Below are 24,920 nucleotides of genomic sequence, written 5' to 3'. Positions count from 1 at the left end.
TGTGGGCAATGACACATCCTGTGACCTAAGGGGATGATGAATGATCTGACATCGCCACAGCACAGGGGCGTGCCTGGGAACAGAGGGCAGCCCAGGGGGAGTGGAGGGCCGGGTCAGGTCTTGAAGGACCTTGAAAACCACTGTTAGAGCTGGGAATTTATTTGGGAAACAATGGGAGTCATGGAAGAGACCAGGGAGGAGGCGATGGCACCGTGGAAGAGGGGACACAGGTACCGGAGACATGCCTCAGGGTGATTTGACAGGGGTGTCCGTGCACGTGCTCCAGGCTAGGTTCACCCAGGGAGAAAGGAAGACCCGTGGGGAGGGGCAAGGGCAGGATGAGAGATGGGGCAGCCTGCCCTCCGTGTCCATCCTAGCTGCTGGCACAGCCCTCAGTATCAGAGAGACCCCAGGTTGGGGGAGTGGGCTTCAGGACTGGCAGAGGAACCCAGCCACCCCTTCTCCAAAAAGGGTGCCAGAGGGGGCTCCTGGGATGGTAGGGAAGCTGGGACTCTTGGCAGGTCCTGCCTCCAGGCAGTCCTGTCTCCCTTCCCTGTCTGGCGCAGTTTGACATATGCTTTTGGGTCCTTGTGATCCATTCATTTTTGTCCCCAGGACGCCTCCCTTCTCTGCTTCCCGAATTCTCTCTTCCTCTGTCCCCTGCTTCTCAGACATCAGAAAGCAGAGATGGTCATTCTTTCATTCATCAAATATTTGCTCAGCAGCTCTTCTGAACTGAAACGCTCAGTTATCCTTGTGATCCCCAAGCCCTGTGCTGGGCACTGGGGAGAGGGAGGAGCTGCCCTCAGCCTGGTGGGGAGCGAGGCCCACATACTGGTGGATGTTTGGGGTTGGGATGTGGGTTATGTGGGAGCATCCTGAGGGCTGCTGAGCACTGGGAGGGTGTGGGGTGGGGTTGCCTCCCTGGTTGACTTTGGAGCCAGCTTCACAGATGGACCTTATAGGATGAGTGCAGGCTTGCAGGGGGAAGAAAAAGAGGAAGGGCATTTCTGGGAGAGGGAACAGCATGAGCAGAGATAGGGAGGAGGAGAGAGCTCTGGGCACTTGGAGAAAGTGTGGCTGGAGAGCTGGGGCCTGAGCCAAGGGGCAGAGGACCAAGCTGGAGAGGCAGGCCTCATAAGGGGCCTTGGTGACAGTCGAGAGAGGCTGGCCTTCTGTGGGCAGCAGAGAAACCAAAGGATGTTTCCAGCAGGTAAGCACCGGCCAGAGCTGTTTCAGGAAGGTCACCCCCAAAGGGCGAGCGTGACTTGGACAGATGGAGAGAACAGGGGGGCCTGTGGGGTGCTTTCAGGACACGGGTCATATGGCCTGGGGCCTCTCCCACTGGGGCTCTGCTCCTCCCAACCTGGGACACCCAGAACCACTGCAGCTGTGGTCTCTAGGGGCAGAGTACCTGCCTTGGTATTTCCAGAAGAGTCTATGAAAAGTAAATTCCTGGGACCCACCCATTCAGAGTCTGAGTGTAGGGCCTGAGGGTCTGTCCATGCTAGAGCTGAGAACTAGTGCCTTGTGGCTTTGCACATGCCCTTTGTCCCTCATCCTCTCTCTCCTTGAGCTTCAGCCTCTGCTCGCCTCTTCTGTGCAACGTCTTGCTCTCTCCTCCCTCCGCATTCCTCCAAGTGCCCTGTGCTGCCCCATCTCAGCACCGTTTACACTCTATCCTGCCCGGTCGTTTACCCTCTCTCTCCCCCAGTAATCCTCAGGAACTCACCTGGCATTTCCCCCATGCTGGGCACTGCTCTGAGGGCTGCAAGTGTACCAACTCATTCAGTCGCACACATCCTATGAAGGAGCCAGGTCACAGCAGAGGATACTGAGGCACAGAGAGCTTAATAACGTCACCAGCATCGCTCAGCTAAGACGTGGTAGAACCACAGAGGCTGCACTGTTCTGTGATGCCCTAGACGAGGAGCTCTTTGAGGGCAGGGACCCCGTGTTATTCGTTGTTGCAGGTCCCACTGCAAGCACAGGGCCTGGCATATGGGAGGTGCTCGGTTTCCACGTCTGTCGGATTGGCTTAAGGGTGACAGTTCTTTCCAGGGCTGCTCTGCAGCTTGGGGAAGCCCATGGCCCTGATGGGTGCTGTAAGCTGTGAGGTGCACGGTCTGGGGTGGGGACGGTGGCAGTGGAGGCAGGAGCTCCTCTCTGGGATCTTAGTGGGGAACAGTTTCCCAGACAGGAGGCCTTTCTCTCTTCTCTGCTGTGCTGAGGTTCCACTTCTCCCACAGAATTCAGACCCTCTCACCCCTGGACATGGTCTTGCGGAGGGCTTGTGGCTGGGGTTGGACTGGACGCCCTGGTGACAATTCTGGGGCTGATGGCAGAGCAAGGTGGAGGCTCAGAGAGGCCACAGCTGCATGAGCAGCAACCGAACCCAATCTGACCTTAAGGGGCTTGCCACTTCCCAGAGCAAGGAGGGCACCCCCACTGCCATTCCTGCCTCGCACCCACAATCCCCGAGGAGCCGTAGGTTATTGTCAATGATGTTGTTAATTAACTGCTTAATTAACTATTTAGGCTAATCAGATTAATTGACATTAATTGGCTACCATTTGTCAAGGACCCTACAAAGCTGTGCCTCTCAGAGTTGAAGTGTGTGACTGGAGCTGGGCAGGGGAGGCGGGGAGGAGCTGTCACTGTGCTGTGGAGCTGGGGGAGCAGGTGGCAGGCAGTGGCAGGACCAGGAGCCCCAGGACTGCTGCCCAGGGACTGTGCCCCTCCCGGCGGTTCTCCGGGCTGGGCCCTTGGACCCCTGAGTTCTGGCTCTTCACACTTTGGGAAGCGTATCACCCCTTTCTCTCCCTTAGTTGCTTAAAAAAAGGTCTGATGAGGGCCCAGAGGGACCAGCGACTTTCCATCCCCAAGAGCTGTGAAGACCTTGGAGGGGAGAGACCTTAAAATCCTAAACCAGCCATGATATAAGTAGGTCACCACGTAACAACCGCTAGGATGAAGCACACATATTCAGTTTAAAAAAGGGGGGAGCGTGGGGGGAGGATGAGCAGTATAGGGTAGATAAAATATGCAAAATATTAAACTGTGATGAAATGATCAATTTGCATTATTTAGTCAATTACAGCCCCCAAAATCCACAGTACATTTTTATGCCTGTTTCAAAACACAACTTACAGTTTTAAATTATAGCACTTGAAACAAAAAAGAAAAAACTACTATGAAATGCATCCTACGTTTTGGAAAAAGAAAAAAAAAAGCCAACCCACTCAAAACTGGGAGTGTGAATTTGTCTTCAGAGCCATTCTCCCGAGACTAAATGGCTCCCACATCTCGTCCAAAGCTGGGCTGGAAGTTTGGTAGCCTGGTCTCATCCTGACTTTTTCTCTGACCCCCTGAAGATCCCTTCCCTTCTCTGGTGACTCCCTGGCCTGTCTTCCTGAGAGAGTGCTTACATGGGGCAGAGCAGGTGTGGATTTCAAGTATTCTGGAGATGAATACAAATGTGAGGGAGGAAAAGGGGTCCATTGGGGGGAAAGTCAAGCTCCCAGAACGAGGGGCACCTCCTGCACAGGAGGAGAGGCTCCCGCTTTGGTGACAGAGAGCTCTAGCTTAGTAAGAGAAGGCTGAAGAATGAATGTGGGGTCTCTCCCTTTCCTGCCCGATCCTGCAGCCCCTGGGGGAGGAAGGACCAGAAGAGACTGGAGGCTGTTGCCTAGCAACGAGAGGCGCATCTGGATCGATGGGAATGGCAGTTGAGGTTCCAGCCCCCAGCCCGGCTCTCTCTTTGATCTCACCCAGCCCAGCAGAAACCTGGGGGGGATGCCCAGGGCAGCTGCCTGATTAGAGCTGAGTCAATAGAGGGAATTTTCCATAATGAGATTGTGTGGGCAGTGGAGGCAGCCGCCCCTGGCTTCTCCCATCACTCTCCCCATTGGGTGGAAGGGGCTTATCTGTCTGTCCAGAACATACCCTTCCTGCTGATAGGGGCTGGGGAGGCACATCACCACCCAAGTTTGATTCTTCTCAGTCTTGGACCGCCAGGGACCCAGAGCCTAGCCCTACCCTGGCCCCAGCCTTCGGACACTTCATCCAGATAGGGAAACTGAAGCCCCAAAAGGAAAAGAGATCTGGTCAGACGGTTTCTAGCCCATCTCACCCTTCCTCAGCCCCACTGCCAGCTGTAAGCCTGAGAGGGTCTGCTCCTGGCAGGGAGAAGGAGGTGAAGGGGTGAGGGAAGCTGATGAAAGCAGAAGGGCTCCTCTGATTTCACTCTAGGGTCAGCCTCAGAGGCCAGCTTGGGACAGACCTGGGAGAGCATGGAGTCCTGACACACAGGTCGCTCTCCCTAGGACACTTTGCCAAGGCCATCTGGCTGGGACCCTCCCCAGGACACAGAGATCACCACCTCCCTAGCAGCCCATGCCATAAGTGACAGCTCAGCCATGAAAAGGTTCTTTCTCAGGCTCCCCACTCCCCAGTTCTCCACTCCAGCTCAGGCAGCCACAGGGTGAAAGGCTGAAAAGCTGCAGCTCCCGGGCCAGCGAGGGCCCCATGGAGAAGCAGAGCGGGCTGGTGTGGCAAGGGTTCCTTTGTTCCACTGCAGTGTAGGAAGAGGAGACCACGTGTTAGTTTGGTATCAGTACTGGTCTATACAGGTCTGCCTACTGGGTTGAACTGGTGTGTACTATTTTCAGTGAGCAGTCCTGCATGTTCTACCCTATTCCACTGGCCTATCATACTGGTCTGCATCGGTCTGTGGGTTCCCACTGTCCTCTGTTGCTGGATCCAGTCTGAAGTCCTGGTTCAGGCTCTCCGTGGCCTGTCCTGAGCTTCATCAGTCTGCACTGATCTTCCCCAGCCTATATTGCCTGATCTGTGGGCCCCTCTGTAGGGAGCAGACAGCTGAGGCCTCCTTGTCCTGGGGAGCTGCCACCCAGATCCCAGCCTCTGCTCTGGGAATCCAAATCAGAGCCAACAGGAACAGGGACACGGGCCCTGGGTGCCAGGCGAGTCCTTCCTATCCATTCAAAGACAGAGCTGCACTCCAGGGCTTACAAAGTATATGACGATGTGACCCACACAGGTGTCAACACGCACATGGTCTAGACATACTGAGAGTGGTAACCAGGGACCTTGTCCACTGAGGTCCCCAGGGCTGGAGCTAGTGAAAAACAAGTAGTGAGCTTTCAATCAGCTCAAACACAGGCTGAATTTCAACATGTGTTCGCAGATGGCTGCTTTGTGCCAAGCTCTGTGCTGGGCACAAGGGACACAAAAATGCACGCAACCCAGTCACTGCCCGTGGAGAGCCCTCACTAGGCCAGGGAGTGCACAGTCGCAATAGAATAAGGTAGGCAGTGAGAATGGTAACCAGAGGGTCAGGCTCTGGGAGCACAGCAGAGATGTGTCCCCCAGAGGTCAGGGAAGGCTTCACGGAGGAGGTGATGCTTGAACAGAGTCTTGCAGGATGAACGGAGAGGAAGGGCGTTCTAGGCGCAGGGAGCAGCATGGGCCAGTGTGTTCTCGGGCGGAGCAGAGTGCCATGTGTTCGAGATGCAGAGCGGTCTGGACAGGCTGCCCAGGACCCAGGTGCCAGCTAAGCTGCCTGGGCTTTCTCCCGCGGACAGTGGGTTTGCCCTCCCTCCCTGGCCTGCCTGGACACCCCACCTCAGCCCTGGGAACTTGTCCAGCCCCACGGCCTCCGCTGCAACCACAGGCTGAGAGTGCAAGGAAGGGGACAGCTCGCAGCCCTGTCCAGGGACAGCTGGGCCCAGCGCAGGGCCGGATGGCGGAGGGCAGGAGCGGGCCCGCGAGGGCTGTGGCGCAGGCCTCCTCCCCTCAACCCAGCCAGACCCAGCCTGGGGGTTCTGGTCACGGCCTTCCTCTGGCTCCAGCAGGGGCGGCAGGAAGCTGGGCTGCTGAATAATTGAAAAGAAGGCTTTCAACCTCCTCCCTGCCTCCCTGCAGCATCTTCTCGAGGGTTGGGTAACAAACAGCGGTGCCAGGCCTCCCGAGAGAGACTCCAAGGAGGCAGGGAAGAAGCTCCCTCTGCTAACTCTCTCACTGCTGGCTGCCCCAGTGCCTTTCTCCCAGCAAGTACTGGTCTCTACTGGTTGGTATCTGTGAAAAATGACCTACGCGTCTTCACCAGTTTGTACTGATTTGGAATGCACACTGTCTACCGGATCCATTCTGATGGACGCTGATTTATGTTTCTTACTGATGAACTCATGTGGTTTAGCCTGGTTGGCGGTGTTTGTGGGTAATACTGACGGTTAACACTTATACATAGAACTTACTACTGGGCGCTGCACTGTACATATGTTAATGCCTTCACCCCTCAGGGGTTACTTATTTTAACCCCATTTTACAAATGAGGAAACTGAGCACAGAGGTTAAGTCACTTAAGGGCACAGAGGAAGTGATTTGAACCCGGGCTGGCTCTTCTGCCACTTGCCGATCTGTACAAGTCTGTCCTGGTTAATGTGGACTAGCCTGTCCCTTAAGGTCAGACCTTTCTCCAAAGGGCAGGGGTCACCAAAAGTGAGGGCCCAAGGCAGCAAGAGAACTCTTTCCAAAATGCAAATCTGACTGTGACTTCCCAGCTCCTCGGCCTTCACTGGTTCCCTATTGCCTACAGATTCCAGCCCTAGCTCCCCAGTCCCCTCCTGTCCCATGGTGCTCAGCTGTGCACAAGCCCATGCTCTTCCATCTCTCTTCCCTCATCTCTCAGCCTCATCTCTGTGGCTGACCCTAGAGTGAAATCAGAGGAGCCCTTGTGCTTTCATCAGCTTCCCACGTGCTCCACACTGTGCCCAAGACATCCTTGCTCCCTTTCTTTATCCCACCAGCTCCTACATACACTTCAAGATCTTCCTTCCAGGGGCCAGCCCCGTGGCCGAGTGGTTAAGTTCGTGTGCTCTGCTTTGGCAGCCCAGGGTTTCGCCAGTTCGGATCCCGGGTGCGGACACAGCACCGCTCATCAAGCCATGCTGAGGAGGCATGCCACATGCCACAACTAGAAGGACCCACAACTAAAAATACACAACTATGTACCAGGGGACTTTGGGGAGAAAAAGGAAAAATAAATCTTTAAAAAAAAAAAAGATCTTTCCTCCAGGAAGACCTCCCAGCTATGCTCCCCTCCACACACACCAACTTAGTTGAGGTCTCTACCATGTCCCCCATCCCAGCCCTTATCTTGCTACTTTGCTGGTATCAGTCCTTCTCCCCCTGCATTCTCTCGTCTTCTGGTGGGCCCCAGAGTGACCACTCACTGACTAACTGTGATATGAATGAGTGACCCACCCCTAAAGCTGAGGGGCTATCTCCCGGTCCTGTGGTCCCTACCCCTCAGCCCCACCCTCTTGGTCAGGGAGCATCAGGAGGGCTTCCAGTTTGTTCTAGCTACTGCTTGATTACCTTTGCCCCCTCTCCATGCTCTTGCTCACAGGCTGGAGGTCTGAAGAAGGGTCCCCACAAGGAAGGGAAGGGTTGACAAGAGAGCCCCCTCCCTACAGTGCTCCAGAGGACACGTTGGTGCTGTAGGTGCAGGCTGGCTTCACTGCCCAGGACTGGGGCAGGGTGGGGGCATGCCTAGATTCCTTGTACACAATGGAGATGGGTTTTCTTTTCCAGCTTGATAAAATGTCTTTTCAAACCTTTGTTGTTGTATACTCGTTCTGCAAAACCCAGACTTAGTTTCACAACCTAAGTACCTGGTTTCATGTGTGTTTGTCAGTTTCATCACGTTTCTGACAGTTACAAAGATTTTTTTTCCTCCAGGAAACTCAGGAGGCACATCCCTCCCCACCCCCTCTCCTCACACTCGGCTTTTTCTCTGGAAAGACTCACTCTGTGTTTGCAGCCCCCACCCTCATGGGAAGCATCCCACGCCACCCTGGCCCTCTTAGTCCCCGGTCCCTGGACCCTGCCATGCCCTTCCTCTCAGCCTGTGCTGTCTGTGCCTGGACTCCTCCTTCCTTACATAGAGAAGACTCATCCTTCAAAGGGCCAATTCAAACACCATTGCCTTTGTGAAGCTTTCCCTGACCACTGCAGGTGAAAGTAGACCCTCTCTGGTCTCTTTTTTGCCTCCCCCCCTCCCACCCCCGGAACGGGGCAGGGGTTGGAATTCAAGATCTGTATTCATAACAAGCTTGTCACTGAAAGAATGAACGACCCCACCATGCTATGAGGTAGGGAGTATTGTCTCCATTTTATAGAAGAGAAAATCGAGGCTCAGGGAGGTTTAATAAGTTTCTGTGGTCACCCAGGCAGAAGTTGTGAAGTCTAATTCAAGCTCAAGTCTTCTGGCTCCAAATTCAGTGCTCTTCGTCCACCCTCCACTTTCCTGGGCCAGTAGGAGACAGCAGAAAGACTTTAGTGGCAAGAAGGTAGTTAAATTGTGTGTGACTGTGGATTGAGAGGTTACTTGAAGCTGTGGGGATCTGTACCTTTGAGGGTGTGCAGGCCCTGAGTCCTAGCGTTGTCACTGGGGGAATGAGTGTCTGGCAGGCAGGGCAGGGAAAGAGCCCTCAGGGGAATGGGTGCTGCCCCCCGCGCGAGAAAGGCTTCTGAACCGGCAGCAAACGGGGCCACGGGTTGGCGCCGTGGGTGCTGTCCATGGTGCTGGAGGCCGAGGCGCCGCGAGAGATGGGGAGGGGCGGAGTTTGCCAGAGAGGCGAGGGGAAAGTGGCCCAGGTCATCCCTCCATCCCTGGGGTGGAATGACACCCACCCCATGCCCTGGGCTCTGGCCTCTGCCCTCTCCTTCTCCCTCCACAGTCAACAACCTTGTTCACTCTCAGGTTTCAGTCGCCAGCTACATAATGGCAACTCCCAAATCTCAGCCTCCTGAGCACCAGACCCATGATCTAAGGATTCCTGGGCATCTTCCCCTGGATGTCTAGGGACTCCTTGCACCCACCACGTCCAAAAGAGGACAGTCACCACCGATATAATAATAATAACGACCACCGGTACCACTGATGAGACCTTCATTGCATGCTGGGCCCTGTGGTAGCATTTCACATGTATTAGTTCTTTACAACAAATCTATGAGGAGGGTGCTATTATTAGTCCCATTTTACAGGCAAAAAAATTGAGGCACAGAGTTTAAGTCTCATGACAAAAGTCACACAGCTCACGAGTTCCCGAAGAGCGTGGCGCTGTGTCGCCGTCAAACCAGGGTTCCCCAGGCAGGGCCCAGCCTCCCCCTCAGACATATACGTGGTCCACATCTCCCTCTCCCCAGACCTAGCCAGATCACTACTGGCCTGAGCATCCTACCCCTCTGTGCCCCAGGGTGAGTGACGATCTCATTAGCTGAGAGGCCTCTGTACCTGTCAGCAGACTGGACCCTGCTGTATAGATGGGCTGTTTCACCTTCAATTAATCTCTACCTGCAGGGCTGGACTTGCAGTTCCAGCAGCCAGACTGTGCTCCATCCTGCCCTTGGCCGGGGCTCCTTAAGGGACTCGCACTTGAGTCTGGGAGAGGGAGGCAAACCCAGGGACTCAGCTATGAGGCTTGGAAGTCAGGGCTCTGGTCCTTTAGCCACTTCCTGGCTGGCAGAAGAGGAGATGCTCCCCTGTCTGCTGGCTAAATTAGAGCTTCGTGACTTAATCTGCACATGGCTTTGGCCAGCTCAGCATCTGGGCCTACCCTTGGGACCTGACCCAGTGCTGGGGACAGCCTCAGGGCTGAGCTCTGGGGGTGGCTGGTGTGGGTCCGGCCACCGACTAAGTCAGCAGGAAGGGGGCGGGCTGAAGTCTTGGTAGTATATATATGTAGTTAGTATTACCTAGATTTCCAGAATAGGAAAGGACATGTGGCATCTTTGAGTCCAACCCCCTCATTGTCCAGTGGAGAAATAAGGGTCCAGAGATGAGGAGAGACTTTCTCAGGGTCTCACAGCCAATTAGCAGTAGAGAAATTTTCTGCTCTCATTGCTGCTCATGAAGTGTCAATGTCCCCAAAGACTTTAAAAGTTAAGGTCAGGGGGCCGGCCCCATGGCCGAGTGGTTAGGTTCGCACACTCCACCGCAGCGGCCCAAGGTCTCACCAGTTCGGATCCTGGGCGTGGGCATGGCACCGCTCGTCAGGCCACACTGGGGTGGCGTCCCACATGCCACAACCAGAAGGACCCACAACTAAAAAATATACAACTATGTACAGGGGGGATTTGGGGAGAAAAAGAAGAAAGAAAAAAAAAGATTGGCAACAGTTGTTAGCTCAGGTGCCAATCTTTAAGAAAAAAAAAAGTTAAGGTCAGGGTTAGGGCTCTAGAGTCCATTGCCTGCTTGACCCCAGCAAGCTCCCCACTCTCAACGTACCTCCACAGTTCCCTCCATGTTCTCCATCACAGTAAATGGCTGCACCATCCACCTGGTCACCCAAGCCAGGGAGAAACCCAACGTCATCCAACATGCTTCCCCCGCCCCCCGCTGCCACCCCCACAACCAGTCAGTCACAGTCCTGCCAAGCCTGTCCATTTATTTCTTGAATCGTGGTCCAGGCATCACCTGCTCTGGTGTCCCCATCTCTGGCCCCTTCCCACCCCTTCTGGGGAGCCTGCCCCGATCGACCAGGCAGAGCTGCAGACCTTTCTCAGATTCTCTTTTCTCACACTACACTCTGATACCTTTTGGTCTCCCAGACCAGCGTGTGAGCTCCTAGAGGGCCAAACGGGGTCTTCTCCATCTCCAAATCCCCAGCCTTTCATAGGGTGGAGCCCAGAATAGATGCTGGGTGTTTGTTGAGTGAATATAGTGTCTCTCTCCTGTTGGAACAGTTCTTATAATGGGGAATTCCCGCCTTCTGGGATGAACTGAAGTGTTTGGGTTTTTTTTTAAGTTTTGATTGCTGGGGGAAAAATCCTTTCTTGGGCTTCACTGAAGTCCACTCTAGACGACTTCCCTGCAGAGGTCCTGGCTTTCTTCTGGAACCACTCAGATTGGCTAGGTCCTTGCTCCTCTCAGTGTGGTCCAAGGACCAGCAGCATCGGGGTCACTTGGGAACTTCTTAGAAATGCAAATTCTCAGACGCCACCCCAGATCTACTGAATCAGAAACTCTGGGGGTTGAGCCGAGTCATCTGTGTTTTAACAAGCCCTCCAGATGACACTGATGCCTAATAAAACTGGAGAACCGCTGCTCTAGACACCAGCTCCCAATTGCTTGTCCATGGATAGTCTGTATCAGGATCACTCGGGGAATAATAACAATTTCACCCCCAGAGATCTTGGATTCAGTAGGTCTGGGGTGGGTCTCAGGTAGGATTGACATAGAAAATATAAGACACCCAGTTAAATTTGAATTTCAGATAAACAATGAATTTTTTTTAGTATAAGGATGTCCTAAATACGAAATTCATGAAATTCAAATTTAATTTAACTATGCATCCTGTATTTTTATTTGCCAAATCTGGCAACGCTACCTACTTCTAACAAGCTTCCTAGCAGATTCAGCTAGGTTTGGCCTAAATCCTCGACAATCCTTCAAGTATTTGAAGATAGGGATTCTGAATGTCTGTATATTCTTATCATCTCCCCATTCTAGATATTGTATTTTTGTTGATGGAGCCTAAGATAACATGCACTTTTGGCAGCCACATTATGATACTGACTCCAATTGAGTCTGTGACCATTGAAAACTCCTAAGTCCTTCCTAAATATTCTGCTTCTAAACTACGTCTATCCCTTCCAATTTTAGAAAGTTAGTTTGGGACTCAGCTTCAGAATGAGACATTTCTCACCATCCTGTTTCACCTTCTTAGATTCCATCTTTCCAGTCAATTCAGCCCTTTTAGATTCTGACTCTATTTATGAGCCTTCCAAGGTGCCATCCTCAGTGAATCTGGTCATCAGGTGATCAACGTTCCATCGGTCAAGGTGAACATGTTGGATCAGACATGGGTGAGGAGAGTGCCCTATGGTCCTCCACTCAACACCTCCATCTAATGTGACATTGACCCATTAATCAGCTCCCTTCCAGCATAGGCCAACCTATCCACTAATCACAACCATGCAGAACTAGTTCCCCAGCACAGTGTCTCTCTCTCCCTCTGAAATCTCACAAGGATTCTGTAAAAGACAACGTCGGATGCCTTGCAGGGAGGCCCTGTGCCCGCAGTAACTCCCCAGTCTGCTGGCCCAGCCACCCCAACTTGGACAGAAGTGGGAATGGTGTGCAATGACTCGTTCTTAGGAGCCCGGCCCCTCCTCTAGGGGTTCAGGGGTCATCTTTTTAATAATCTGCCTCAGGTTCCTGCCTGGTGCTGTCCAAGTCACTAGGTGAAGCTGGTAGATCCCACCAGCTGTCCCAGTGAATCCATACTGCATCTGTCCCCTGCGCCCTCTCACTCCCTCCCTTCCTCCTCAGTCAATCCTGAAGGATGGTCCTCAGCAGCCTAGCAATCTTACCCAGGCATTCTCCGAGTGCTGGGGATAGAATTTCTCAGGGTCTGGAGATCTGAGTGCGCTCAGAACTGCTCCCACCAGCTTCCCCTCCCTTGCCCTCAAGGACCTCAGGCCAAGTTCTAGGCTGGGAGCCTTGCTGGTGTCAGAGGGGTAGCATGCAGAGCAGCATCACTCAAGTCCTGGCCCCATGGGCCCTTGCTGGGGCCTGAGCACCTTCTCCCCACACTGTCAGCATGCCTCCTGCATTGCCAGGTGCTGGGTAGGCTCTGGGGAGCCAGAATGAAGGGACCCTCCTCTCCTCCAAGAGTTCATGGTCCAAAACAGGGGTAAGATGCAAGCAACAAGTTGAACCTCAGTATCTAAAGAGGTGAGGACAAAAGCTGTGGGAGCACAAGGAGGGAATGACTCATCCTTCCTCAGAGGCATGCCCAGCTTCCCAGAAGAGGTGATATTTGGGCTGAAACCTCTAGGTGGAGAGGAGGGAAAACAGAGTTCCAGCATAGGAGCATCTCATGGGCAAAGGCACAAAGGAGTGAGAAGTGTCTGGGTACAGATGACCAAGGCTGAGAGGCTGGATGTTGGTTGAAGGATGAGATGTAGCAAGGGATGAAGCTGCAAGACAGCCTAGGGCAAAATACAAAGGGGTCTTGCAGGCTGTATTAACGACTGTGCCAGGCAGTGCTCTATCCTACCTCCCATTGTAATAGTCTTCTCTTGCTCACTTCCTATGCATTGAGCCCTACCTGCCCAGGCACTTTGCTGGCACTTGGAGTTGAAAGCTAAACTGCCCCTAGCCCAGAGGGAACCAGACCTGTGAGCCCTCAGTGACCACAGTGAGTGGTGAGAGCCCTGGGAGGGTGGCACCAGCCAGAGGGCCAAGGGAGGTCTTCCAGAAGGTGGTGATGCCTACGAGCAGTGACTTTGAGGACACATAGGAGGCAGGAGAAGAGTGTCCCAGGGGAAGAGAGCAGCAATTGGAAAATCCTGGAAGCAAGAGAGATGGAGAATCTGTGTAGGAGTCAGGGGTGGGGAGGGGTACGGCTAGACCAGAAGGCACACCACGTCAAGACTTTAAGCCAAGGTGATGGAAGCCACTAGAGGCTATTAATCAGGGCATGACACAGTCTGATTTGCTCCTGGATCCATCTCCCAGGTTACTGATGGAGCAGGACGGAGAGGGCAGGAGGGCCAGCAGGATGCTGAGGCAATAGACCAGAGTGAGGGGCTTGGATTGAGGTAGTGACTGGAGGAGAGCAAGCCGATAAATGTGAGTGATGTTGAGAAGACGGGATGAGGGGCCAAACTTGGTGACAGATAAGCTGCAGTGGGCCAGGGCAACAGGCATCTAAAGCTCCACACATGTCCTGGGCTCAGGTAACCAACAGCCGGAAGGGCCACCCCTGAGCCAAGCACCGTGGTCAAGGCAGGTGGGCAGCAGGGCTCCCAGACTCTGTGTGAGGCCTGGTGAGTGGGTGATGCTTGTGGGGCACCCCAGGAGAAGCCCTGCCAGAGCTGAGGTGCAGGGCTAGGCTAGGACAGAGGCGGGAAGCCAGCAGAGTTCACGGGTGGAAAGAGAGGTTAGGACAGCTTTGGTCTGTAAACCCCCCAAAACCCTCCTCTCCTGAAGAGTCTGGAAGATGCTGCCAGACACAGGTAGGGATCAGAGGCTCAGGGAGGGTCATTGATGTCCTCAGGGTCACACAGCAAAGAGTGGAGGAGCCTGGCCTAGAACCCAGGGACTTGGGCTTTAGGGGGATGGACATATGAAAGGAGCTTATGTTCTCATCACCACTGTCACTGCCTCTCACTCTGTACCCTTCAGAGCCTCCTGTGCCTCTCGTGGTCCCCCTCTCTCTTCTCTGCCTTCCAGTCTTGGTGGCTCTGACCATCCTCCACCCCATCACTCTGAGCCAGTGTGTGTTGAGTGAGGGGAGTGTTGTTGGGGGGCTGCGTTGCAGGGAAGGCCCCATCCGGGATGCCCAGACATGCCCATCCCTTCTTCTCTTCCCACCTCCCTCCACCCCTTCCCTCCCTCCAATCCCACTCCCTGGGAAGGAGGCCTCTCTGTTGCTTAGCAACTGGCAGAGCCTTGGAGAAAGGAAATGGAAATAGCTCAGGAGGTGCCTCCCTTCTGTTAAGATAGTTCCTTGGTGTGTATGTGTGTGTGTGCACACGTGTGCGAGCCCATGCTCTAATTTGGGTCTAGCGTGGAGCCAAGGCTTCTTACCTCCCAGGTTGTGCTGACACCCACATCACCCTGAGCCTGCAGGAGGATGTGGCTGTCTGGAAAGCTAATGTCAGTGCCACTTTTGGTCACATCCTCAGAAGCCGTGTTTCAGAACAAAGGAGGGGACAGACTGGTGGGCTTCCGTCTGAATCAGGCCCCCCCTGGAATGTTGGCTTTGGAGAAGTTGGACAGATCAAAGTGGAAACCAAAAACTGCATCCGTGGTGGGAATGGACGGGAGCCCAGAGAAGGCTCCATCTTCTCATTTCTGGGGGCTGCCCTGGGAGCAGACACAGAGGCAGGAGCATGTGGAGTCTGTGACCCCACAGGCCAGAGTCAGGACGACGGGTGTTTGGGGGAAGAAGGCATTTAAACTGAGCCTGTAGGAAAAAGAAAAATAAAACTAAAAATTGTCCCAGAGACCCATCTGGTTGCCCCGTAGTTGCAAGCAGCTGTGTAGCAGGGGCTGGGCGCTCAGGCCCGGGAATTGGTACAGGCAGAGAGGGCTGCCCTAGCGGGTTACCAGGTCCCTGGAGATGAAGCTAAGCGCCCTCAGGGGCCATCAAGTCCAGCCTGCACCCACCCACCTTACAGATGGGGAAAGCCCAGGGTCCAATTCCCGCTCGTGCCCTGAGGTGTGACCCAAAGGTGCGAATGGGCCGGCAGCCCCTCTGCAGCAGGAGAGGAAGCGGATTAGAGCCGTGAGTGGGCCTTTAAAGCTCCAGGATTAACCCGCGCAGAGAGGAGCTTAGCAGGTGACCGAGAAGTGACCATCCCGCCTGGTGTCCATGTCTGTCCCACAGGGCCGAGGCCAGCGGCTCCGGGGCCAGCCGCCATGTCCTCCAGCGTGAACAACGGGGCGGCCAGCATGCCGTCGCCGCCCGACGCTGCCAACGGCTTCCCGCAGCCCGGCGCCTCCTCTGGGACCTGGCCGCGGGCCGAGGAGGAGCTGCGCGCCGCGGAGCCGGGCCTGGTGAAGCGTGCGCACCGCGAGATCCTGGACCACGAGCGCAAGCGGCGCGTAGAGCTCAAGTGCATGGAGCTGCAGGAGATGATGGAGGAGCAGGGGTGAGCCAAGCGGGGTTGGCCGGCGGGGGCGGGGCCGGGCGCGCTGGGACCCGGGAGCCAGTCAGGCAAAGGGCCAGAGTCTGAACCAGCGGGGTAGAACCATGGCAAGCCCCGCTGAACTTTGTTTATTCAACCAAAAAGCTGTCTTGAACGTCGGCTCTTTGTCAAACTCTGAACTGGGCTCAGATTCACAGAAACCAAGGAGACACAGTCCATGCCTTCCAGAAACATCTTGTCCTCTTGGGGAGAGAGGCATGTCAACATCAATGACAGCGCAAGGCCTCAGTTTCCCCTTCTATAAAATGAGAGGCTCAGGCTGCCGGGTCTCTGCCAAGCAGGTGCCGCAGCCAGGCAGGAAAGCACAGTGGCTCCTTGCTCTGTGGGAGGGCCGCGTGTGGTTTCAGCAGAGAACTCCCAGCCGGCAGCCACACCCACGAGCTTAGGTTCACTCTGTCTAGTTCAGAACCAGCCAGAGAGGCACACAAGTGTGCCAGACACTGTGCTGGGCAATTCTGGGCCCCAGAGCCGGACTGGAGTCACTTCCTCAAAGACGGCCCCCGCTCCCCTGCTCCCTCCCCATCTCAGAAGGAAAACGAGTATGTTAAGGACCAACTCCGCCATAAGACAGATCAGAATCGTGGTTGTAGGACAGAACAGGGGAGGGCCAAGTGCTTCAGGAGCTCAGAGGAGAGATTCTGAGAGAAGACATTTGAGTGGGCTTTGAAGGGTGAGTAGGAGTTCATCAGGCTGAGAAGGACAGGTTGTGTCTTGCTCAGTCAGTAAGGATTTAGGGACCTCCCCTGAAAGTCCAGAGGAGACAGGACAGCTCTCACACATAGAGCTAGAGGCAAAGAAACGAAGAACAAAGGCTTCCCATTTGTGCAGCTCCAAGGAAAGCTGGTGGTCCCAAGGCTCCTTCTTGCATCTACCCTGAGTACTCTGAAACCAGCGGGCTGGCTGTTAAGAGAGTCAAAGTGGGGAGCAGGTCTGGCTCATCAGACTGGCCCTGTCAGTGAGCTGAGAAATCAGAAATGCCCAGAGCAGTGGGGCCCGGAGCCGCATCATGGCAGACAGCCTGTGCACAGCGGTCCTTCCAAGCTGCACCTTTGTCAGTCCCTCCAGGCCTCCTGGGCTTCCCAGGAAGCAGCCAAGACATGGCTCACAGTCCCTGTGGAGCCTGGGAAGACACTGAGGCCGCGACAGAGACAGTCACCTGCTGAAGGCCATCAGGAAGGCAGGGCCAAGGCTAGGCCTGGATCCAGGGCCCCCAACGGGTTGCCAGGCAGGGCCACTTGTAAGAAAAAGACTAAGGCACAGGGACTTGGTGTTCACCTCCAGCTGGGGACCAGGTAGGGGTGGGGAGGTCCCTGCAGAGAAGGATGGATGGATGGAAGGCTGCTGAAGATAGATGAAAGGAGGCCTCCAGCTGGTGGTGAGAACAGGTTTGATGAGCTGTGGAAGTGGGCAGAGGAAATGAGATCCCCAGGGGCAGAGTTGAGTAGGGGCTGAGAGGGAGTGTCCTCCTGCAGAGAGAACCCCAGACCGTAATGATACCTGCAAATCCTGCTGAGTTGGGCGACTCCAGGAGTGAAGGGAGTGTGGGCAGGTGGGCGTGGTTGGGGGACAGGAGGGATAACTGGGACAGAAGAGGGCCAGCCTTCTGTGCTTTGTTCTCAGAAACTGCCCCCTTCCCCTGATGGAGCCCCACCCCTTCCTGAGCCCCCTTCCCCTCACTGAGCCCTCTCCTCCTCACAGGAACCTTCCTTCTGAAAGCCCTCCCCCTCGCAGAGCCCCATGGTTTCTGGGAAGCTCTAAGGCCCCTCCCTCACGGCACCTCCCTCCCTCCTCAAGCCTCCTCCCCCTGGCTGAATCTCCTCCTCTTCCAGAAGCCCCTCACTGCTCCCAGGGGGATCATTATCAGATGAGGGCAGCCACAAGCAGAGGGAGACGGCATATGGCCATGTCCTTGGTGTCAGTCCCCCGGCGTCAAGGACCCATGCCTCTGGGAAGGCCCCACTAGGTCTCCAGATGTTCACTCAGGGCCCCTTCCCCAGCCAAGCCCTGGCTGGAGGTGGTCCTCAGGCTGGAATCCCCACAAATTACCATCCCCCTCCCCTCCCTACCCCTTAGCAGCAGACTGATCAGTGGAGGCACAGCCACTCTGAAACCCAACAATCCAGGCTTCCAGCCCTGGCCTGGGACCTTGGGCAAGCCACAGTTACTCGCCTATAAAGTAGAGAGTTGTTCTGAGTCCTGTGGACTAAGGCACATACAGGGCTCCCCCGCCCCCAGCCAGTCCCCAGAAAGTGCTCCACAAACACAAGGGACCCTTGCCCTATTCTAAAATCCAGTCATTAATATCCATTTCTAGAAACACTGGTTCATTCACATTTATTTACCAGGTTCTGAGGCATTTGACAAATATTCCCACTAGTCACAGGAACACACATTCTTTGGCCCCATTAAAAAGCAATCCCTCCCTTAATATTGATGGATGGCAGGCTAATTCACTGCTGATTGATGCTGCATTTGGAGTCACCTTCCCGGGCAGCCTCTGCGTGTAGCCGGCAATCACGATGGGGGCAGGGACGGAGGCCCCAGCCGGCCGGGCGCGATGCCGGACAGCTCCCACCCCGGCTCTGGGACAGCTGGGCTTGCAGCTCTGAGCCTCTCCCTACTCCGTCTCTTCACCTGTAAAATAAATAGGAAGAGGAAGGCCACCCCGCCCCCCTCAGAGCTGCGGTGAAGTTCAAATTAACAACCAAGGCAGCAATTAGCTAGGAAGTGCTGGGTCCCGGCAAAGACAGGCAGAATTAAACATTTTCCACTCTGGGGACCTCTTTTAAAATGCAGCCTCCCCCTACCCCAGCCCCAGAGGGCAAGCCAGGAAGTCCGCAAAGCAACAAGGAATTTGGCACGTCCTTCCCACAGAGCGGAGTGGGGAGGAGGGAGCCAGACTGGCTGGGTGAGCATCTGAGCCAGGAGTCTGGGGCGCGGAGACAGACATCACTGCCCTCCCTATCCCCCTCTCCCGTCCAAGGCCTTGACTTTTGGCCAGCCAGGCTCCTCCCTGGTCTTCAGCTGGCAGGCACTGCCGCCTCCATCACTACAGCCTCCGTCTCTGTCTCAGACTTTGCCTCCTGGGAAAGCAGAGAGAAGGGGCGCAGGTGACTCTCGGCCTGGGACCACGTTCACCTGGCGGGGATCTGGGGTGGAAAAAGGCAGGAAGCCTGGGATGCCTAGATCCTCTGTCCCCACTGCTCTGGGACAAGTAATCCTCCATCAATACCATTTATTGAGCACCTACTGTATGCCAGGCATGTGCAAAGTGCTTTATATGCATCATCTCCCTTAACCCTTATGACAACTGTGCAAGGCAGGTTACTAGCCCATTTCACAGATGTAGAGGCTAAGGCTGAGAGAAGTGTATGGACTCGTCCAAGGTCACAGAGCTGGAATGTGGGGGTGCCAGGATTCAAACACAGAACTGCTGGGCTCTGCTGCCTCTCCCCACAATCACTGTCCCATGTGACCTCAGCTGAGGCTTGACCTCAAGAGATATGAGGGGAGGGGAGACTCAGAGGTGGTGGTCGCACTTGAGACTGCTATGCCCAATAACCAGATGTCATCCCTAGGTCCCAATTTTCTCCCAGCAAGATGCCCTGGGGCATAGAGGGGTCCTCCCCAAGCCTCTGAGTCTGTACACCCCAGCATCTCCAGCCCCCAATGGCAGATGCTGGAGTTAGTCAACTTGCCTTAGAGCTGCCGGCTCTGGGATGAGACATAAGTTCCTGCACATGTCCTGCTCCAGGTCTTCATGAAACTGAGCTTGACTCTCCCCTCCCAGCCTCTCATGCTCCATAAGACTCCAGGCATGGGGGCTTGGAGCCTGGCCTGAAGCCCTTCCACCCATCTGGAGATCTGGCCCAGTCTTGGTCTTGGGCCATCTCCTCCCCAACCCCACCAGGCCCAGGGCCCCATGCCAATGGCCCAGCCAGCCTATGTCTCCCTCCCAGGGGTCTAGGAGTCAGGGGCTGGGCAGTCTTGAAGGGCCTGTGCTGTTTGTGCTGATGTCAATAACAAGCTGGTCTCCTGGGGAGAAGGTAAGATGAGAGCAGTTCCTCTGTGCCTCCACTGCTCAGAAAGGGGCCATCACCCCTTCTTCCTGGGCACCAGGCCAGCCCAGCTGACCGAGGGCTCTGCACTGCCTAACAAGCAAGATCAAGGGACCTCTGGCCAAATGCCTGAGCCTGAGGCTAAATAGGGCCTGAGGCGGACACTTATGAGCCAAGACACAGAGCTTGGTGACACTGGGTTAGAGGTGTCAGCACAGCATGGCCTGAGCCACACACATACCCACCCCTGTGGTGAGGGTGGGGGGTTGGAAGAGACGAGCCCCTCCCCCTGCCGGGCAAGTTTCAATCCTCCCTATGGTGGGCCACACGGTGCCTGAACCTGCAAAGGGACAGACCTTAGCGGGGGGTCAGGAGACACCTGGTTAAGGAGCAGGGAGTGCTCCTCATCTAACCCCATGAAATATTCAACCAGTCCTAGTTCTGACTTCACCATCTCTGCGGGAACCCCTGCAGTAGCCCAATGCCAGCCTCTCTGCCTCCAGGTCCCTCTCCTCCAGCCACGCGGCCACCAGACCCACCTTTCCAAAATGAAAATCCAACCTTCAAACTCTTCGTTGCCCCTCCATCACCAGTCACTTATTTGTCAAAAAATGTTGGATGCCACATGTGGCAGGCAAGGTGCCAGATGCTGGGGACACAATGGCCATCCAGACAGATAAGGTCCCTGCCGTCAGGGAACTCCCAGGCCAGCGCAGGATACACAGGAGCCAACAGATACTGACTAGCACATGAACCACCTGCCAGGATCCAGGAGGGACAGGTTGCTATGGAAACACACACGTTCGCACCTCACCTGGTCAGGGGCATCCGTCCTGCTGTAAACATGCAGTGAGTCATATCTTTGTGCTCAGCCATGATTATTTCCACTGGGTAAACCTGGAAGTTAATTTCTGAGTCAAAGGATGTGTTGATTTTTTTAAGGCTTTTGAAAAGAATTGCCAAATTGCTCTCCAAAAAGGCTGAGTCAATCCGCAAGTGCTTGCTGAAGGAGGGGAGGGAATGAGGGAGGCGCAAAGGAGGCAGACAAGAGATGGGGCCCCTGAGAGGGAACAACATACCATTTTCATGGACAGGCTGAGTGGGGAGGGCTGGGCTGCTGTGTGGACAGAGAGTGGATGGTGAGCGGATGACAGAGACATGATGGGACCCCCGTTCCCATTTTGCCACCATGTGTTCTGTAGAGGAGAATGACCGACCTGCAGCCCAGGAAGGGGAAAGAGGGGGTCTAGGAGCCTAAGATCCATTCGGTGTCAGACACTGGACACCTGCTGCATGCCAGGCACAGGACAAGGGGCTGGACAAGCATAGACCTCCCCCCACACCGCCCCCCACCCAGGGTGGCAGCATGGACACAGGCTGGAGGGGAAACGCCAGAGGAGGTGGGAGGCCTGGGCAGCAGCTGTCACAGTCGTGCAGTGAGAGAGAAGGACAATTGACCCCAGGGTGTGGGAGCAAGGATGAGGAGCCAGACCAGGCTCAGGGAGGGAAGGAGAGGGGAGGAGAGAAATCAGGAGCTTCCAGTCAAGGCCCAGACTTCATCCACCCACCCCACCCCCACACACACACAAACCAGGAGGCAATGGATCTATGTATGATCCTGGGCAACCACTGGGCAGCCTTGACCTTGCAGAGGTGGGGATACTCTGAGGACGTCCCAAGGCTATTGGGGATCAGATGTGCCTGAGGCCAGGAGGGCAGAAGATTCTCACTTCTGCCCTAAAATGTCTCCAGAGAGTGACTGCAGCCTGGATGCGGGAGAGAGGCCGGCCTGAGGGTGGAGGAGGGCCAGGAGGAAGGGCACAGCCTCCCCTCATAGGTTTCCCCACCTCTGGGTACTCTTCCTAAAAAGAAAAAGGTTATTTGTTTGTTTGACTGGTTGTTCATTTGTTTGTGTAGTTGGTTGGTTGGCTGGTTTGGTGCAAAATGGGTAGGTCTTGAGCATCCCCAGTGCTGAGAGCCTTGCTCGGTGGTGTAACTGTGGACAGGTCATTGCAAGCTGGAAAGTGCCCTCGGGAGGGCGACAGGCAGAGAGGGAACCACAGGCAAGAGAGCAGCCCTCACCTTCCCTGTGCCCCCACAGGTACTCAGAGGAGGAGACCCGGCAGAAGGTCAGGACTTTCCGGCAGATGCTGATGGAGAAGGAAGGAATGCTCACCAGGGAGGACCGGCCTGGGGGCCACATGTGAGTGCTCACCTTTGTAGGGGCAGGGGAGGGAGAGGGTGCAGGCTCAAGCAGCAGCAGAGTGCCAGAGGGGCCTTTTCAAGTGCTCCCTCTGCGGGCTGGAGGGCACAAGGAAGAGGAGGAGGAGGAGAGGGCATGGGCCCTGTCCACAGAAGCTCTGGCCTGGCTCAGGCACAAGGCAGGGGCCACTGGGCGCCCGGGCATCACTGAAGGACCCCAACTCCCTGCCACCCCATGTTCTATCTATGGTCCAGCAGCAGGGGAGGCAGCCCAGATCTCAGCTCAGGGAATCCTGAGGTGAAAACCAGGAAACTCAGAATTGTTCTGACCCCAGCATTGTCACAGGCTGACAGTATGACCCCAGGCTAGTCCCTCTGCCCCAATCATTACCACCTGTAAAATGGGCTCCAGAGGAAGCACATACTCTGGAAAGGAAGAGCCAACACACCAAATGCCATTGGTAACTTGGCCAAAGGCTTGTCAGGCAAAGATGGCAAGGCTCTGTGAGGGTCCCATCTGGGCCCTGTCCTCGGACAGGAAGCGCACATGTGCTGTGGCCCCCCGGTGGGCTTTGGATCAGACAGGGAAGTCATCTGGAGACGGACTTGGTCTCAGAGTGAGGAGAACTGGGAACTGCTGAAAACCACACACAGTGGAGCAGGCTGCTGTGGGAGGGCGGGGCAGCCTGTCGGTGCGAGCGTCCGGGCCTGGCTGGATGGCAGGCAGTGTGCGCTCAGGGAGCCTTGTCGAATCCACTCAGATGGGCCTTTCCCTTGCTAAGCCTGTTTCCCTGCCCAGTTCTGGCATCCCGTGTTTCTCCAGCTGGAAGTGAAACTGAGGCTGGGTGAGAGGTTACGGTGATTGCGGGTCATTTCCTCTGGAGTAGGACTAGTCTGGGGAGCGGGCATCTTGCTGAGGCCCTAAATCCCTGTCACCTTTACTCACACAAAAATAAAATGAAGACAGCGCCTTTGGAGAGATTTCCTGTTGCTGTTGTCTTAAGGCAAACAGCATCGCAGGAGCAGACGGCCCTCGATGGGCAGCAGGGAAGCATTTTCCGAAGACCTTCTGGACTGCTGGGGGCTCCAAGGGTAGGGGAGTCCCACCCTACCCCACTTAAACCTCCCCTCTGGCTCTGGTTGGAGCAAAAGCAGAGTCAGGGCAGCCCCAGCTGTGTGGAGGCCTCATGGGTGATCTGGGGGAGCCAGGCTCAGCTGGCCTGCTCTCTCATCCCCCTTGGTGGGAAGAGCTGATGCCACCATCACCTCCTTCTCTGCAGCCTTCCAGAACTCACAGCATTCCTCAGCAACTCCTGCACCTTCCCCCTCAGTGATGCCCAGCTGGTTCCCCCAAGAGCAGGGCCAGCCCCTCTATTCCTTCTCAAACCTCCGACAACCAGATCCTCCCGCTGCTGCCGGCACCACCTCCAAACCCAGGAGGTCCTGGCTGTCTGACCAAACCTCCCCAGAGCTCCTCTGGAAAATCAGCCGCCCTTTCCTCTTCCATCCTCTGGACTCTACCTGCCCCTTCTCCGGGCCCTTCCAGCGAGAACCACCCACTCCAGCTCAAGCCTGCCATTCTTCACTCTCCCAGGCTCCTTCCTCTTCATCTAATTCCTGTCCTTCCTCAACTCTGCTTTCCCCTCTGGCTCCCAGGCCACAGTTTCCTCTCCTTTATCAAGCAAATTTCTGTAGAGTGTGTGGCACGCATTGTCTCCACTTCCTCAAGCCATGGAGATCTGACTTCCGCTCCCAAGACTCCCGTGACCTGTTCTCCCATGGCCACCAGAGTCCTACTTTGCATGCCCCGTGCTTCTCTGCAGGCCTGCCCTCTTTCTGGTACATGCCACCATCGGAAACCTGCTTTTCCTCCTGGCTTCCAAGATGCACTTCTCAGAGTTTCTTCCCGCCCCTCTGATGGCTTCTGCTCTCTCCCTCATTCCTGTCCACTTCCCAGATGTTGGTTCCTCCAGGGTTCTCGTGTCCTCAAGTCTCTTCCTCACATTTGCCTCCCCTCTTCTCCCTGGAGGATCTCGTCCATTCCCCTGCTGGAACTCTCTCCTCTTAGTGAATGACTCTCGAGTCTTTTCCGGTAGTCTTCTCTTGATCTTGAATGATCTTCTCTTTCCTTGAATGAATGAATGATGCATTTAAGAACCAGAACACCCTGGGAAATATGCCATGGAGAGGTTGCAGTGTCCATCATCATAAGAAAAGTCCTTGAGGGTTTGTGCCCTGTGCTAACCCTGTGCTGGTGCTATGAGGGGGAGGAGGAGAGAAAGACATGTGCCCTGTTCTCTGGGTGGAACCACAAACCTCCAACCTGAAACCAGGAATTACTGGCAGCTCTCAACAAGAAAAAACAACACAGTCACTTGAACTGTTTATCCTTCAGGCCCTGCCCATGTTCAGTAGGGGAAGAGAGAGAAAAAGAGAGGCTAGAGTGGTCAGTCAGAAAGAGTTCCTTAGAAGAGGCAGTGTCTGGAAGACTCGGCGGCCAGTCTCCCAGCTCTGCTCTGGAGGCAGGGGCACTATAGACCTGGCGGAATCCTGGGGTCCCACTAGAATGTTAGCTCCTTGAAGGCAAGATCTGTAACACTTTTGTTTACTGCCGTATTTCTGGTGCCTAGAACAGTGCAGCTTGCCTAATTTTCCCTGAAGCCTCAGTTTCCTCCTTTACACAGGGGAGGGGTTGGATCAGAGGCTTCTTCTAGCTCAGGCAGCCTAAAATAATGTGAAAATACCACTCTCAACAGCGCGGCAAGCTAAGGAGGCTGAGGCAGCCTGGATTACTCCCGGGCTAAGAGGAGCTGTTTGTGGTGCTGAACCCAAGGCCCAAGGCGGAGAGGTGACCGAGGGCTGGCGACAGCTGGTTGTGTGCCTTCCGGTCGACCTGGTGTCTGACTGGGTCTT

General features: G+C 55.2%; 1 protein-coding gene across 1 annotated transcript in view; it reads left to right on the top strand.

Annotated features, from left to right (window-relative positions):
* SRRM3 (serine/arginine repetitive matrix 3) overlaps positions 1–24,920 on the top strand; it is a 55,612-nt gene that overhangs the window by 5,461 nt on the left and 25,231 nt on the right. The window contains 2 exon segments of the mRNA XM_023655414.2: positions 15,426–15,690; positions 21,907–22,008. Coding sequence (XP_023511182.1) covers positions 15,458–15,690; positions 21,907–22,008 — 335 coding nt within the window. The 5' untranslated portion in view covers positions 15,426–15,457.

Source organism: Equus caballus, chromosome 13 (assembly GCF_041296265.1).
Source record: "Equus caballus isolate H_3958 breed thoroughbred chromosome 13, TB-T2T, whole genome shotgun sequence".
Lineage (NCBI taxonomy): Eukaryota > Metazoa > Chordata > Mammalia > Perissodactyla > Equidae > Equus > Equus caballus.
Note: the sequence above shows the minus strand (reverse complement) of the source record. Positions and strands in the feature narration are given on the sequence as shown.